Consider the following 18,679-nt stretch of genomic DNA (forward strand, 5'->3'; position numbering starts at 1 on the left):
GGTGTCCTGTCACTCAGCACCAGATGACCTTTTCTGGGTCTGAAAGATGATAGGCCACAACCGTGGCGACTGAGAAAATCTAGCTACTTCGTAATTGGTTGCCCAGAAACATAATGAATTCTTTTTACCCGCCTCTCACAGGTGAAGTGTAGCCTGAACGCTTATGAAACTGATCCTTCTTATGTGGTGATCTCTTCCAAATGGTGGATTCTTTGACCATTTAGTACTTCACAAGCATAAACTATCTTATCATGGTCATACATATCATAAGTGTCTGTAAGTTGCCTACATCGCGTAATAGCTTGGGCTTTTTAAATCTGAGACAATCAAACACACTTGGATGCAGACTGTGTAAAGAAATCACAGCACCTGGAGAGAATAGTTACGAAAGATTAGCACTGTGTAATGGATAGAGTTGTCACGATACCAAAATAAGTAACCACAATACTATAATCAGACAAAGTATCACGGTTCCGGGTATTATCGCGACACTGCAGCCTTTTATTATTTTTTTTCATGAACTGCAATGTATTTGTACAAGTTATAAATACTTATTAATTACGTATGTTGTTATGTACACGATAAACATAATACTAATATAAATAATTGTCTTTTTAAAAAATCTATTTGACAATAATGCTTCTTCTCCAACATAATAAACCATAGAGGACAAAATGCAATAAACAGGAACTGATTCCCTGTGAAAACTATATTTTTATGTATTTTCTAGGTGCTTTAACATATTTTAACTCTTCATTCTTCAGCCTGTACACGGAGCACATGGCCTAATATTAGCCAATTAGAAAATAAACAGGAAGTACTAACCTGGTATTGAACATATAAATCTGGGTGACGACACTGCAGGTGTTTTATGAGGTTGGATGTGTTGCCTCTTTGGCTCCTATAGCTGGTGGCAGCGCCTGCACAGTGGACGGCCATCGTCTATTGCTTTACCGTCTGTGACTTGTTTAAACCCCAAATAGTTCCAAATGTGGCTTTTGGAGTTTGTTTTTAGTGGGGCCACAAGCACGCTGTGGCATACTCGCCACTCAGGCCCAGTGCTTCTGCCATGGTGAGTGTGTGTGTGTGTGTGTGTGTGTGTGTGTGTTGTCTCGTGTTTGTGACCGAATTTCTGTCAAAGTGGAGCTGTCTACATGGAGTTCGTTCTCGCCGTCAGAAACACACGGACAGCCCATCAGCTAACAACCCAGCGTGCGGAAACAGCCTATCATATCCCAGAAGCCACCAGTAACAGGCAAACAGCCAATCATTCAGCAGCCATGTAGTTCGGTCGCATTGGTTGCTGTGTGGGTTTGTTTACAAGGGCGTAGCAAGCGGTGAGAAGCCGGGAGGATGATCGAGGCGGCCGTTGTGTAGTGGAAACTTACGGTAGTACCGTTGTGTAGAATTTCTAGTATAGTAGGAACCATAACGATTTTGCACTGCGGGGTACCGTGGATATTGTGCAACTCTAGTAATGGAGTGAAGTAATCAAATACATAGTAATACACTAAATAAGCACAATATTGATTTGGGTAAAATACACAAAATCAGACTTTTTTGCCACTTTAAATGAACAAAGCCTAAAACAAAATTAAAATTGTGAAGAAATGTAATAAAGTCTTTCTCAATACGAAACACTGTGGGGTTTTTTTTTTTAGTCACATACCTTTCAGGCAGTTTGTCCAGAAGTTCCTAAACCTTTCTTGTCTTGGTAAATTAGACAGATTTTACCTGACTGTTAATCACTGGTGTGCTGTGGTCAGTCAGCTATTCCTAATTCAAATTTTTATCCTAATTCCTTATATAGGGATGTTACAATGCAATCACATGTCATATGAAGACCACTTTGTTCATGTTGGGTACTTCATCTGTAGGGTAAAAAAGGTAAACACAAGAAACTTGTGCTTAAAGAAAAAAATGGAGCAGACTCAGTGAATAATTCCCTGTAATCTCTATATAAACCAGTGAGCAGTGCTGACCAACATGTCATTGGGATCATCATGTGGGAACCTCCTTTCATCAGTGTTTCATCTAGTTAGGTCCACAACACCTCCATTAGGCCAGACAGGGATCACTAGCGTCCCAGAGTCACTCCCCTAATGCCAGCCATCACTGCTCCTCACACCATACCAACCATCTTTCCTTCCACAACCACAAGCTGCCCCAGCCTCTCACCAACTGCACACCAGTCATAGTGGGGTGGGGATACAAACCCTGGTTCGGGTAGGGGGTAAAGAAAGTATAGAGGGTGCCAGGGGTGGAGGCAGGACAAGACACACCAGCAGATTGAGCAGACAAACTCACCTAAACAGTCCTACAGTCACTAAAAATGCCAGCAAAAACAAGACCATACAGGCCAACTCACCTGAAATGGCCGCCTGGTTTCAAAAGGCTCACATGGGCCACACCCTCCTCTTAAATATATCCTGGATTTCTTCCTTGCTTTTTACAAGAATCTTTTTACCCTGCTCCCCCTGCTGGGCCCCAGCTACTATTGCTTCTTCTAATCCAAATCCACTGACTGGACTTTACTACCTCATCTGAAACTTCCTTCACTATTTCCCTCACACTCTGTCCACTTACACCCAACTCCCTCAACAATGAGACAACAGACTTTGTAACAAATAATCTACATCCTACTTCCACTGGACAGATCCCAACTTTCCATCCTTGTTGCTCTACTTCTGCCCCCAACTCTACATACCCAAGCGTTTTCCTTTCATATGCTTCTGCCACTAATTCATCCCAAGGAACAGTCAGCTCTATGAAATAGACTCTCATTCTACTCGTAGACCACAAGACTACATCAGGCCTTAGGTTTGTAGAAGCTATTTCCTGGGGAACAACAAGCTTTCCTCTTAAATCTACCTGCATCTCCCAATCACAAGCATCCTCTAAGCTGCCTTGCCTCCTTATTGTCTTATTAACTTTCTCCTCCTCTTGAACAAACTGAATTGCCACTCTTCACCTTGGACCCTAAATTCACCTGCCTTTGTTTATCTTCAACACCTGCAACTGAGCTTCTTAATACTTGGTTATGTCGCCACGTATACCAACCTTGTGACAGACTAACCTTACAACCTGACAGAATGTGCCTTAAGAGTTGCAGTACCTGAACATAACGAACATAGCGGGTCTCCATTTACCCAGAGTTTTAGGTTCTGGGGAGTTGGCAATACATCATATGTTGCCCCTATCAAAAATCTAATAATCCTTTCCTCCATACTCCACAGATCTTTCCAACTCAGCTTTCTCTTCTCTACACCTTCCCAATTCAATCAGGCTTAGCCTGAGTCACTGCCATTGTACCCCTTAACATTTCCTCCTGTCTACGAACCTGCTCAACAACTCGCTTTCTCTTTTCCTTGGGACCTGCTCTACTCCACACCGGTTTGCCTGGCCCAAGCCCCAAGCCTCCCCGGCCTATTTGAACATTACCCACAATCTCTGTATGTCTAAGAGTTGCTTCTGCCTCCTGATCTGCTCTTTTTTGGATTCCATTTGCTCCCCTTGGTTGGGTTTGGAACCACCTTACTAACTGCCACATCTTTACTCCCAGCTAACAGGAGCTCTGTCCTAACTTCAGTACATTTAAACTCCTCTACTAGACTAGATACTGGGAGCTGGAGTATGCCTTTCCCATACAGTGCCACAGTACTTCAGCATCTAGAACAGTGGTGGGCCATGCATTTCACACCTAGGCCTTCAGTAGTGCTCCATCTGAATCAACCCACCCTCATTAAGTAAGGTAGGGATGCACCGATCCGATATTTGGATCGGATATCGGTCCTGATATTGACAAAATATAAGATCGGTTATCGGAAAGTACAGCCGATCCATTTTTTCATTTCTAAAAAAAAAAAAAAAAAAAAAAAAAAAAAAAAAAAAAAAAATTGTTAATACTTCTCTCAACAAGTACATAAAAAGTCACAGAGGAATCACACAGCTTATATGAGAGACTGCACTAACTATTGTGGTCCCTGCCCCCCTTTGAAAAATCTAGCATGCCTGTTGTCTGTTTCTCTGCACACTGTGGGATGCTATTTACATTTTACACTTTTCATTCAAATAAGCTAACGTAGCTGCCACTGATGTTTACATTTATCTTCCAAAATGAAGCTATCCAGCCCGCGTTTAATCTCCAAAAAGCTACAGGTAAATTAGTTTGCTCGTATTCTTCTACCGGTACAACGGTGAAGTTTTGACCGTAGATCACCTCAGCGGTTAACTGTCTACAGTTTGTTGACAGTTAACTTAAAATGAAGCGACAATATCCAAGTGGGGCTAATAAAAGGAGAAAGCGGGAGGAAACAAAACAAAAGAATGCTACACACTCCAAACTTAAAAGTTTTTTGTGTCAACAACACCGGTTGACTCTAACAACGTTAATGTCGAGCCGGTTGTTGAAGATTCAGGGGAGCTACCTGTACGTGATGAGCTATCAGACGAGCTGATGGATAACAAGCCGAACAATTTGGAAGACATAGTTGATGAGTTGGTGAGTAGCCCAGAGTCTTCTGAACACCGCAAAAGTGACGTAGAACTGGGAGATGACCCGGCGCTGTGGCCAACGGTTGTTAACGAGAGGGAACGGTGCGACATTGTGATGAAAGGACCTGTTCAACTCGAGCTAGAGTTCCCCCGAAACGAAGGTCGGCGATTCACAAAAGTCAATTACTTCATGTTAATGAGGAACAGGGAGAAAATCAACAGGTCCTGGCTAGTCTACAGCAAGTCCAAGGATTCTGTCATGTGCTTTTGTTGCTGGCTTTTTGGTGATGGACATACACAGCTGAGCTCCAACACCGGCTTTAGCAACTGGAAAAACCTCCAAGCTCATCTTAAGCAACATGAGAGGTCTGTCCAACACGTCTCACACATGGATGCCTGGCAGACACTGAGCACTCACCTTCGAAGTGGCACAGCTATTGATCATGTGAGACAGGATCTCATAAATGCTGAAGCTACTAGATGGAAAGAAATTTTAAAAAGATTGCTTGCCATTGTTAGCCATCTAGCTTAGTATAATCTTGCATTTAAAGGACACAGAGAGAGGCTGTATGAACATGGCAATTTCCTGGGACAAGTGCAATTGATGGCTCAATTTGACCTCGTCATAAAGGAGCATCTGTGGAGAATTCAAGAAAAACAGCTCACAGATACATACTTCAGTAAGCATATTCAGAATTAATTAATATGCCTTGTTGTACTCTCTACTACTCCAACTAAGTTCTGTCTCTTTCTCACTCTCTCACTCACTCAATTGCCTGGTGAGTTTTCTTTAAAAAATATATATATATATTTTGCATTTTGATACGTACTGGTGTTATATTTGAAACTTATTTCTCACATTCTACTCTTTATTTAATGCAAGTAGCCTATTGACGGGTCCCTTTGTGTTAAAAGAACGGTTTTGAAGGGCCCCTTGGCTAAGTTCGCGTTGGGTCCCCAAATTGCTAAATCTGCCAATGGGTGCGGCTGGTCTGGACTTCTCCCACCACGTCGGAGCAAATGTGCAAACAAGCGTTATTTGGATAAACTGCCGGCACAATGGGGAACTAAATGGCTACATTCTCACACGAAAAAGCTTTAATATTTGATGTTACCGGCGCCATAGCGTAATTTAAAAGTTACGGTGGTTTCAAGTGATCTATAGTGACGGGAGGTTCAGTTCCTGTTTATAAAATAAAAGCGTAAATTCTATCCTTATGGTTTTCTTTATAATAATAATAATAAAAAAGAAAAAACGGGTGTTTTATTTTTGTTAAAATGACCAGAAGTGCATTACTCACTACGGCTGGCTTGGGTAGCAAAAACTCTCAAATCAAACTCTTTTTCAGAAAGCCAAGGAAAATCAGGTGCTCTGACCACAGCTGCACAATGTGCCGTTGAGCCCAGTCCAGCCCAAGTAGGTCCTGCCCTTCCCAGCCCCTAACCTGTCCTGTCCAGCTCAGCCCCGCACAGCCCAGCCCTTCAATGAGTGTTTCTGTTTTTATTGTTGTTGTGTTGTGTTTTAATTGAATTAAATTGTTCGTTGAATGTACATTTTCAATGTAAAAACTACTTATTCTGTTTCAGTGTTGTGTTTTATTTATTTAAATTTATTTCTAATTTTTATTTCATTTTATTTTATTATCAACTGGTTCACATTTTATCAACAAGTAGATCTAATATTTTGTTTCATTTTAGGATAACTTTAGTTGGCAAATATTTAAGACAAACCTGAAGTCTTCCACATAGTGAGGTATACAGTTTGTAAATTCAACAATGGCATCGGATATCGACCGATATGCAAAACTCAGATATCGGAATTAAAAAAGCTGGATCGGTGCATCCCTAAAAAAAGAGTTGTTGCATCGCAGATAGATAACTCGTGTAGCCAGAATAAATGCATTTACTGAAGAAACAAACCTGGGGTGCACAAGTCTCCTTCTACTGCAGCTACAGCTGCCCCGCACATAAAAAGCATCAATAACAACCTGTGTGCCCTCCACTGTTTACTGCAGTCACAAGTAACATGCCACCCTCTGATATCACTGCACTGCCTACTTTCTTCACCTAAATACAGCTGATGGAAACTTTCCTAATGTGTATTGTTTCATAATTTTTCAAACATTTACTTCATATTCATCAAACTAGTATATACTGTAGAAAATGTCTCCTCTATGCATGCCTTGTTCATTTCATGGAGTAGTTTTAAACAACATGGTGTAGTTTTAAACATAAGAATAAATATAACTCATAACCATATATATATGTATGCATGTATATATATGCATACATAACTCAAGTCCAGCAAACAAGTTTATTCCTATATAAATGATCCTCTATAAATACAACACAAGAAGGAATGGTATGTGACGTCATGCACTGCAACTTATCATGAGGATCAGAAGGTAGCACTTCTGATGACAGAAGAGTAGCTCAAGTTACCCAGCGGCTCAGATTTTCCAACCATGTTTGCCCATCAAATATTACAATGTGTGGTGAAGTGTAGGCCAGAGAGAGCTCTTAGAGAGCCGCCTCTCAGAGTTAAGAGGGATAACGAGCCCTGAGCCCATGTGAAAAATAAACAGAGGTGCTGCAGGGCCCCAACACCAGTTCAAGTTACCTTTCTCCTCTGGAACAGTTACGCTCCACAGCCCGGGCCTAGGGCCCGATCACCTTACCTGCTGCTGCCACATTAAATAGAGCCATCCAAATATCCTGCCCCAAGACGACCAATAATTACTTATTCATTGGCAGGTGGGGGGAGGAGAAAGAGGTTGGGGGAGTGTAGAAGGGCATGCTGATGAATAGAGGCCCTTGTCAAAAGCTGCAGCAGGAAACAGCTGACACAAGAGTATCCTTTTACGCGGGTGCCTCACGAGATGCCAAGACAACAAGGTTTCAAGCCTGGCCCCACAGCCCAGAGCAGACACCCCCTTGAAAAGAATGCAGATAACTAGCAAAAGGGGCAAGCAGGACGCCAGCTCTACTCGCCACAAGAATATACCGGTCCTTTCAGCACACAACAGTTCCAACAGTGTGCTTCCTCAGGTGAAATGAGCGTGCCTTTGTTTCAAAAGTCAATCGCCATGTTACACGGAGGAATGTTTTGCTATTTAGAAACAAGTGTATTCTGTGCTTCATTAATAGACTGATTTTCTGCAGATATACCACATTAACTGAGAACAGATTCAGTAAGTTTTCTTGGCATATTTAAAGTGGCAAGTGTAATCATACTGTATGCAGCAGCTAAAGCTTACCTGAACTGACAGAACAGAGGTCAGTGGTGTTACTGAACACCTCAGAATATTCACAGGTAGGCTTCTGTTGCCCCAGCCAACACCTGAGAGATGGAAATCTCACACTCCAGGGGGCCAGTAAGAGGGCACCAAGGGGCCGCAGGCATCGCTTAGGTATCCCTGGCGCCTCTCACTGGACACCAATTTGCTCCTCATTCCACAGCTTTCGAGGGCTTGGAATTCATTCCAATAAGGGTGGGCTTCAATAGCCAATACCTTGGAAGACATGACACCCAACACCCCCTCCTACTGATATGACCACACTGTGCACATAGGGCCCCAGGCAAATATCTGCCCTCCAAGGCACCTGTTTATCCCTCGGGCGCAGTAACCAGCGGGTGAACCCCATTCAATATTTATCCTTGTGGCTTTCACAGATCAGCGGCCCAAGCGAGGCAAACCCTCTTAATTAAAACTGGAGCTTGCTTCAAAGGGCCCTATTCAGGCCATCAGTCAGCGCTTGCAGGACAAAAGAGCCCAGGTCATGTAGCTAAAGTGAAACCAAATATGAATGCGCTTTTTCGACTTTACTTTCCCTCCTCTTTTTCCACCTCCAACCATCCAGAGCTTTCAATCCAAGCAGCACACCTGTGGGAGGTTAAAATGCAGTTACGAGAGTTAAATCTCTGGGAGCTGTGTATAAGCTACTGTACGGTAGTGCTCGTCTGGTTATGGGTAACCTGTTGGTCACTTGGACATGAAAATAAAAAAAAAACCTCCTGAACTTGCGAGTTATTCAACAAAAAGCACATTGTGATATGTTTCAGAACAGAGCAGAGATGTTCAGCGTTAATGATGGGTGTGAATAACAAAACTTACATGATAAAAAAATGGAGGCCATTAGAATGCATGAGTTGCAAATGGAGCAGTGAAAATGAAAAAAAAATAAGCCATTTGATTCATTTAAGGCCAATCTGATTAAAGATGGCATGAAGTAATGAAAACATAGACAAGTCTTTCCCTGGTGCTGAAATTAGGTCCACTGAACAAGAAAATCCACCTACCATTTCATACCATAATCTGCATACATAAAAGGGGACCTGTACATCTCTAAAGGATAAAATCAGTCTACAATTATCAGGTCATTATACAAGTGTCAGAAAACTTATACTGTCAACGAACTGGCTATCTAATGGACAAGGGAGAATGAAAAAGATTCCTTTCTTTTGACCAGTGTTTAAAGAGAAAGCCGACAGTCTGAAGTGAACATCCCAACATCAGGATGCTCCCTCACCCATCCCTGGAAAATGTGCTTTTGATTCTGTAGGGATTTAGCTTTTTTTCCCTAATCAAATAAAATCTCTAAACTGAGCAAAGATAACACAGCCTTGAAAATGAGTAAATATCTGATTAAAATACATACCAAACTATATTGTTTTTATCAAATGTAGGAGAGCACATCGGAACTAAAAAAAAAAAAAAAATCAATGCTCAATATTTCATTTCAAGCCAGTTCAAATTACAAGCTGCAGCAGACTGTCAATTTGGTGGAGTATACTGCCACCTAGTGGTGATATTAAATTGAAATTCTGAGGAAAAAAAGATTCAGCAGGAAAACTGTAGGAAAGTGAAACCATCAAAGTGAGCTCATAAATGAAAAAAAACGCAGGAATCCATTCTACTGATCCATAAGAGAGTCTGAAGGACTTTTATCAATCTGACAGTGTGCAACAGACATTTGAAGCACAATTATCTCTTTCGTTTTCGTGTCTGTATCAGGTGAACAAGCATCCACACTGGACCAATCCCTCTGCTAACATTTTGGTAAGTCATTTCACGGAAAGCACAAGTTCTCTTAATTATGTAGTTGACAGTTGCATTTCATCAAAATGTCCATGACATAAGGTTTTGAATGTGCATGCTGGTACAAGCAGGACTTTCTCCAAACGCCAGTCACACATATACCTCATATCAGGGAATTTTAATCCCAGTTACAGATAAAAATGTCATAGCTGTTAATATGGATGAGACTCTTAAGTGTAGAGGATGCAGGATGAGATCCAAAAGTTACGCAGTGGAAATTGTAGTATTCTGTTCCCACCACAACAAGAATGACACAAGAGGGTCCATAAAGCATGTTTTTGTGACGACATTGATACCACACCTATCTAAACATACAGGTCCAGAGAAAAGAAACATTCATTAATTAATGTATGAAACATCAATTCTTAAGTCCATATACTGTCATTTGTTTTAAAATCTTTGGAGAATTTGCTGCTGTGTTCACCCACTGATACAATGCAGCTGGTCAAGTAGAATCTGCATGAAGTCAGGAGTGCATGCTGGATTCTCACATGCAGTCCACCCAGAATATAACTGGAAAATTTCAGAGTTGCCATTTATTAGTGGAAATGGCTAAAGAACACATGACAAAAAAAGAATGAGATAATACAGCTGTGTATTAATGTTGGCAAAGAAAAAGTCTGTTAAATACTTCTATTTGCTTATAGCATTTTTGCACTTTGAGCCTTGGAGATGTGCCTGAAGGTTTAGGAGGAACACTCCCACTATGGAACTTCTTGGTGGTACAGGAAATCTTTATGCTCCATAAAGGAAAAAAATCCCTTAAACCCTCTGTACAGAAAGAAAAAAATACTAGATGTACAATGTCAAACTGTCCATGAATCAGGTAGTCAGTAAGAGGTTGGATCATGACGGAGGAGGTGCAAAGTAGTGGCTCATACTGGAAAGAAACAGACAACATTGCCCCCTTGTGTTGGCAGAACCATAATACTCGGGAATACGACTCATACAAAGAATAAACTTACACTGCATGATGACAAACCAGCTGCGGGGCTGCTTGGCGCTGTGGTCCGACTCTGAGGACCCGATTGCTGAGTTTCAAGCCCTGGCTCATCATCTAAGAATATGACTCCATGCTGTAGATGCTGCCTTTTGTGGTTCTGAGGAACAAACAGAATGTTCACTTCATTGAGTGTGAATACAACACACACACATATGTGCATGTGTGTGTACTCAGTTATGATGTCAAAAGCAAAGTATCGCCTTTTAAATGTTTTAAAAGGTTATTTCAGTGGAAACATAACTTTCAGTGACTACCTTGTGCTCTGCAGTACGAATGCGTTTCCTGTCTGGTTGGAAGTCCTCCTCTTTCTCACAGTCAGAGCTGAGAGAAGCTTGGAACTTCTCAGACAGACGAGAGGCTATAGACTGTTTCTTAGCTTGAGACTCCTCTGAAACATCCAATGACAGACGCAAAGTAGACCTCGTATAAATACCATAAATGAGAAAAATAAACAGCAACCTCAAATGAACACAACATGTTACACAGTGTCATCATGTATCGAGCAAAATACTAAGACAGAATACAGAACCAGTGTGTGAAAACTAAGTACACCCATACTGCTTCCATAGTAGTGGAATAACTCATCATCAGCAAGTGTGAGCAGCTCTATGAAAGCAGACGCTTTGCTGGTATGGACCTTTCAGATGCGTGTTGACACAAAGACATTAACAATGATCTCATAGAAGCAACTGGTGTTGCTCATCAATCTGGAAAGGGTTATAAGGCCATTTCCAAAAATCTCAGCAAGAGTCCATCCCTCTGTAGTGAGAACATTTATCCACTAGGGGTGTGACGAGATATCGTGCCACGAGATCTCACAAGAGTTAAAAATCTGTCTCGCAAGATTAGTGAGCTATCCAAACTTCTATTTGTGACCTGTGGGGGCAGTAATGCGCCTTTGCTACGCCTACCCTGCCAGAACCTGGAGAAGGAGAAGGAGAAGAAGAAGAGAAGGAGCAGGAGGGGAAGCAGCAAGCAGCCAGAATGAAAATACCACTTTCAAATCATTTGTTTGGCAGCATTTTGGGTCCCCGGCGGATATGATAAATGGCAGTAGAGTGCCTGATAAGACAGGGACAATATGCAAGCATTGTATGAAAATAAAGCCGCACACCGCGGCGAATATAAAGAAATATTTTATCTTAACCTTTAGTTTTAGTTTATTGAAAGCTCATGCTTACATCGAATTTCAACATGTTCTCACGCTCACACGCCACATGGTATTTCTCACGCTGAAAAAAAGTAGAATGGAAATTTCTCAGGCGCCGCTATCGCTATGGAAACAAGCATGTCTCCCATCAGTCTGAGCAGAGTAACACTAACAGCAACACTAATAATAATATAAGAAATGAAAGACCTGTCCAACCCATTACCGGTTTATTTTTTTAAATAATAACTACATACATTAATATATCATATGCTGTTGATCATCTGAGGGTTTATATATCTAATCTTAAAACCAGGGGCCTGTATAACAAAGCTAGATGAGGCTTCGGGAGGTAACTTCAGGTTCAGCTATTGACTTTCAGTATCGTGAAGCTGGTTCACTTCTTACCAGGTTGCATCGCCATGGTAACCTATGTTGGAAACTTAAACTGTGCCATAGCAGATTAGATCATTTCATTTATAGGCACTGCCTCACAACCAATCAATTCTCTTGAATGAACAAAACTGCATATAAAGAAATTTAAAAGAAAACATTGCTTTGTGGGCAGTGAGAGCTTGTATCCAACTAAGACTGAATTCAAACTTTCCCTCAGCATTTACATGACAAATGTGTCGGTGGTAGAGAATGTTTCTGTAGGCTAAAACAGAGACTCGTTTATCTTTTAAGACTTTCAAACTAACATTACTCTTTTTTTTTTCTCCCCACATTCTTTCCTTCAAAGCTTCACACCTGCATTGCAATAATTTTATATAATACACAATCAGATCTACCTGTGCTTTAATGGCACGGCAGTGATATTGCTCAGCTTGTTCATTAAACATGCCCATGGTCAGATGTGGACTTTGTAACAAACTAATGCAAACTATCAGCATCTGTTTTTGTCAGCAATTCTTCCCACTTTGGCAGCAGTTGTGTTGATTTTAATCCTGCTAGAAATCCATGATTGTGGCTGATTATCTGATGTCAACTGCACTAATTTTACATAACAGTGCACACATTCAGAGTTGGGGGTTGACACTCCCACTTGATGACCAGTGCTGTAGTATCACTTCACAAGATCACCTAACAATACCGTGGATACATTGAACCTGCGTTATAGTACTGCACCCTGGTAAGATCAGGAGGATTATTTTAATATGTCCTGCTTGGGGCTGAAAAATATATAGAAAATGTATCTTTATGGCAATATCAATATATAAAAAAAGGCATTTTGACTTGAAATAGGAAAAGCTGGTGTATTAATGAAAACTATATTTCAGTGAGAGAAAAGTTCTGCTTGTGTGCGTGTTCTACAACTAACTTGTATGCACAGGTGTAGAAGTGGAAGACAGCCCTCATTAACACACCTGAGATTAGCGTATATCACAAGTCATATTCTAACTGCAAAATTCAACAAAGACATTGCATATTGCATGTTCTCCAAAGAGCGTGCAGCGTTGTCCTGACAAATAAATCCTTAGGATTGAAAGAGGGTGCACTTTTTTTCCACATCACTGTATACTGCTGGCATTGCATTTTACAGAACACTGACTGGGAATTACACAGAATATTCAGCTCATGGGATAAATTCACTTTTACTGGTTAAACACTGGTGATTTCTACCAAGTCTTCCTCGTAGCACAGTATCACACCTAAATGCACCTTTTGAGTATTGTGATCAAAGTGCATTACATATAAAGTTTAAAAGCGCCAACGTATAGCTGTCATGTTAGAAATAAACAACAGAGATCTAGAGTGCATTTAGAGGTAAATTAAAACAGGCAAATATACATGATTAACAATGTTCCACAACAGTGCTGCTTTATGCTATTACAAACCATCTTTAGAGCTCGCTATGATCTGCTCCTCCTGATGCAAATGGCCATTTTGTACAGAAAAATACACCTGTCTACTTTTAATCTTAATTTATTCTATTTCATTTTCATTTTCATATAGCGCCAAATCACAACAAATGTCATCTCAGGGCACTTCAAAGATACAGTCCAATTCAAGCCAATCAGCCAATTGTCCAGTCAAAAAACGATTTAACAAAGTTGTCTAGCTAAGAAAACCAAGAAATTGCTTCGATCTAATCTCCTATCGTGAGCATGCATGAGACAACCTCAACAGCAGCCCCTCAGTGTCCTCTAAATATGTCTAAGTCACTGTGAATGACACAGTAGTCGACAATAGGCTTAGATCACGGATTGCAACTACATTCATCTTCTCTCTCAATAAATCAGACTGCCTAATTCATAAGAAATAAACACACTTGAGATGTCAGACAGATTTAGACAACATAGAAATATGTTTCAAATGCTACCACTAGTAAAAAAAAAAAGGTTTACTCACTATGTTCTGTTGCTGAGAGCGATGGCTGGGCTGTTTCTTTGAAGGGGGACACAGTGAGGTCCACAACAACAGGCTGGGCTGTAGCTGAAGCTGCTGCCATGTTGGTTTTAGTGTGGCACAGACACTGACATGGGGTGGGGGCCTCCAGCTTCTTAATATCTTCTGAATTGTCCTCGGACTGACTCTTTTCCCCCATAGAACTTCCTCCTTCTTGCAGTTTAGCTGAAGTAAACAATAAAACCCATGTTACCATCAGTGAGAATGAAGCCCAGATTGTTCATTGGAAAATATAAATCAGAATACGTTTTCAAATGAGAAAACAGCGAGGAAGAAAAACACCAGTAATGTGGCTTTAATCACAAAACATTTCAATTCATTTTGCAGAACAATAACAGGAATCGATTTTCATGGATGAAACTAGTTTTTATTTCTCCATTAGTCAGGTTATTTTGACTGTGTATTCTAGTGAGAGCAAATACATGCAGTCTTACCAAACTGAGCTCGCTGCCAGCCCAGAGCAGAGCAGAGCAGAGCCAAACTTTTTCCACTCCCTGTGGGACTCTCCAGCAAACAGTGCTGTCCATAGTTCAGCCCTCGAACAATCTGCAGACATAATTACACGTTTACATAACCACATTTATGTTAATCTCAAACTAACAAGAACTGCCAAACATAAATTTAGTATATCACAAATCTGGGAACTTCTAAGCATTTTCTACGTACCTTAAGAAACAACATTTATCTGCAATGAGTTTTAAATAATTACAAAAACCAGGTTTCCAAAGCGCAAGCATATGCAGTGTGTAGTCCTACGGACAAACTGCTGATAGTGTCTATCAACAGTACTGTGCACAAGCTTTAAGCCCTATGGTACAACAGGGACCAGCAGCGGGACATCTGCTTGCCCTCAACTTCTTTCTGCAGAACATAAAAACCAAAAACATCGAGGCAGAGTCGTAATGAAAATATATTATCGGCTTTATGCCTGCAAATGCTGAAAGAAGTCACACTGGGCCCAAAATCCATTCAGCTGACATTGTTTCATAAGGCATTCCCACTTTACCTTTAATGCCAAAAGTCATCCCTACAGTTTAGATTCCAGATCCCATCTAAACAGGTATAAATGATGGATATCAATAACTGTTGGCCATGATGGACATGGGTACCAGTTATGCCATCCATCCTGCATGGATGATTTATCCCAATAACACCTATGTAAATTACTTGCTATCACTGTTCTGCTGCGTTAGATTACCAATGTATTACTCATTAGTACTTAATTAACATCAACCAGATAGCAATTCCTTGTCATTAAAAATGATCCCATGAATTGGCAAAGTCATTACATTACTCACTGAATTCATCATGGCCAGCTGGGATGGATAGGCCTTGCATGGGAAGTGGATCTTCACACCCCCAATGGTGTACTCCACTGAGGATGTTGCCATGTTTCGCTAACCCTGATTAACGGAAAACCACTTTTTTTTTTTTAAATGTCAGAAAAAGCTACTGTAACCTCGCGTTGTATGGACACATATTCAGTTTAACGTGTTTCAAACGTCTGTCCATAAGCTAACAAGTTCAAACTACTGCTACGCTTAACGTTTCAACAACTTAGTAAACGTTATTTAAACGTTACTTTTTGTTTGCGCGTGAGGTTGCAACTCACCTGTGCAAAATGTACTGTGACTAAGCTGTAACCGACTTCCAACCAAGAGCTAATGTCATCGTTACTTTAATTCAGAATTTGTACTCGTTTGAGATAGTTTAGTTGGTAACGCTGGTTAAAAATGTTCGAACTAATGTGAAATTGAACTGAGGAACACAAGCTGTTACGGCCACTTCGTTCGCACCGTGATACTTCCCGCTCTCCAAATCACTCGGAACACCAACAGGATGTTAGCTGTGACTCAGCTTTGTGTTTCCTACAGCGACTTTCACAATAAAATCCTGCTTGAAACCATCACGGAATCCATTGGACGTCGCTGTAAATATATCGAAATAACACTCTAACTATTTTGCACACCGTAATCACAAATATAATTTACATTTACAAGTATATCCTGTGATAAATAAAACAAAGGAATCTACGCTTTAATTTTGAATGCTTAGTATGGCCTACTGTTTGACAAAGGATCTAACAAACGTACCAGAAGTGACGTTAGTAAACGCGCCTGTACAGGTTCAACGGGTGGGAAAAAAAACGGGGGGTACTAATATCACAATTACACTTGGCTTGACTAAATTACACAATTGTTTTACTATTGAAACATCATATGAAAATGTATTGTTTTACGTTTGGATATGTATTGGATACTTCAATATGTGATCATCTCTTTGGATAGATATGTGCAAGAAAAAGAAAAGAAAAAGCAACATGTCTGTGTATTCTGGATATTTCCCCCACCCATTTTGTGAAACGTATTTCTTTAAAAATAACAGCAATTGTTTTATCTTGGATTGTCCCTCCTAAAAGTACAGTTTCAGTGATTAAGGACATAAGGACAATGTGGCATAGTATGGATAAAAGGACACAAGTATATCAGAATAATAGAATAAATACATACGCTACAATGTTTCTATGTTTTTCTAAAAGATATTAAGAGAAAAATAGTCATACTAAACTATTATGAACAGTGAATGAGGTAGGGTTAAAATGATATTGTATATATTGCAATGCAAAAGAAACGCTGTGGCAGAGCTATACAAATAGGATAAACAAAATGGTATTACAGCAGAAATAGAAAGCACGTATTTCCATGGGAAGGAATGATCATGTTGATTAAAAAAAAACTTAAAGATGGAGATGCGCCACTGTAATCCTGCTAATATTTTAGTAAGTGGCTGTAGTTGTTAAATATTAACTTTAATTCTATATTAGACTCGATTGGATTTTCTCAAAGTGTTCACAGACCGACTCACTGCCTTAATCACACCCTTGACCTTGTGCTGACTTATGGCATTGAGAGTGAACAGTTAACAGTGTTCCCTCATAACTCTGTCTTGTCTGACCATTTTTTAATAACTTTTGAATTTACATTACTTGACTATAGCTTCTGAGAAGAATTTTACATATAGAAGGTGTCTATCAGAGAATGCTGTAACCAGATTTAAAGAGTTGATTTCATCATCCTTTTCTTCACTGCCATGTGCAGATATGACAGAGGACGGCTACCTAAATTTTACTCCAGTAGAACTTGACTCTCTTGTTGACAGCACTATAGCTTCAATGCGTACAACACTGGACAATGTTGCCCCTCTGAAAAGGAAGGTAATCAGTCAGAAGAGGTTGGCTCCTTGGTATAATCCACAGCTGCGTTAAAGCAGACTGCAAGAAAGCTGGAGAGACAGTGGCGTTCCTCTAATTTAGAAGAGTATCAATTAGTCTGGAAAGATAGTTTAATAACGTATAAGAAAGCCCTTCGTAAAGCTAGAACTGCTTATTATTCATCATTGATAGAAGAGAATAAGAATAATCCCAGGTTTTTCTTCAGCGCTGTAGCCAGGCTGACAAAGAGTCCGAGCTCTGTTGAGCCATGTATTCCTTTAACTCTCAGCAGTGATGATTTCATGAGATTCTTTATCAATAAAATTGTTTCTATTAGAGAGAAGATTAATGGAATCCTTCCCATTATTATCACTGATGTATCATCAAGTAGAGCAGCTTTAGAAGTATCTTTAGAACCTGATTTGTATTTAGACAGCTTCTGCCCAGTTGATCTCTCTGAGCTAACAACAGCAATAGTCTCTTCTAAACCATCAACTTGTATGTTAGACCCAATCCCAACCAGACTGTTCAAGGAGGTTTTCCCCTTAATCAATACTTCCATATTGGATTTGATCAATCTGTCTTTGTTGACAGAATATGTGCCTCAGACTTTTAAGGTTGCTGTAATTAAACCTTTACTTAGACTTACCAGACTTCAAGCCTGTCTTAAAGACATAAAGACCTGGATGACTCAGAACTGTCTGCTTTTAAATTCAGACAAAACTGAAGTTGTTCTCTTTGGACCTGAGCGCTTCAGGGAGAAATTGTCTAGTTATATAGTTACTCTAGATGGTATTTCCTTGGCTTCTAGTTCTACAGTGAGGAACCTTGGAGTTATTTTTGACCAGAATTTATCATTTGACGCACATATAAAACTGGTTTCTAGGACTGCCTTCTTTCACCTTCGTAATATTGCCAAAATCAGGAACATCCTGTCTCAGGGTGATGCAGAGAAACTAGTTCATGCATTTGTTACTTCAAGATTGGACTACTGTAATTCCTTATTATTGGGCTGTCCCACATATTCTCTGAAAAGCCTCCAGCTGATCCAAAATGCTGCAGCCAGAGTTCTGATGAGAACTAACAGGAGAGATCATGTTTCTCCAGTTTTAGCTTCTCTTCATTGGCTCCCTGTTAAATTCAGAATAGAATTTAAGATTCTTCTCGTCACATATAAAGCTCTTAATGACCGAGCTCCATCATATCTTAAAGATCTCATTGTAAGATATTTTCCTAACAGAGCACTTTGCTCCCAAACTGCAGGTTTACTTGTTGTTCCCAGAGTTTCTAAAAGCAGAATGGGAGGCAGAGCCTTC

General features: G+C 40.2%; 1 protein-coding gene across 1 annotated transcript in view; it reads right to left on the bottom strand.

Moving 5' to 3' along the window:
• The window catches only part of brip1 (BRCA1 interacting helicase 1), a 50,556-nt gene extending 34,584 nt beyond the window's left edge, over nucleotides 1-15,972 (bottom strand). The window contains exons 1-6 of the mRNA XM_072393162.1: nucleotides 15,765-15,972; nucleotides 15,451-15,555; nucleotides 14,587-14,698; nucleotides 14,096-14,317; nucleotides 10,851-10,984; nucleotides 10,559-10,693 (exon numbers count right to left, since the gene is read on the bottom strand). Of these exons, the coding sequence (XP_072249263.1) occupies nucleotides 10,559-10,693; nucleotides 10,851-10,984; nucleotides 14,096-14,317; nucleotides 14,587-14,698; nucleotides 15,451-15,543 (696 nt within the window). The 5' untranslated portion in view covers nucleotides 15,544-15,555; nucleotides 15,765-15,972. The remainder of the gene's footprint in view (nucleotides 1-10,558; nucleotides 10,694-10,850; nucleotides 10,985-14,095; nucleotides 14,318-14,586; nucleotides 14,699-15,450; nucleotides 15,556-15,764) is intronic.
• Nucleotides 15,973-18,679: the final 2,707 nt, after the last annotated feature.

The sequence above is a fragment of the Leuresthes tenuis genome, unplaced genomic scaffold (assembly GCF_036924035.1).
Source record: "Leuresthes tenuis unplaced genomic scaffold, fLeuTen1.0.hap1 SCAF_9, whole genome shotgun sequence".
NCBI classification, from domain to species: domain Eukaryota; kingdom Metazoa; phylum Chordata; class Actinopteri; order Atheriniformes; family Atherinopsidae; genus Leuresthes; species Leuresthes tenuis.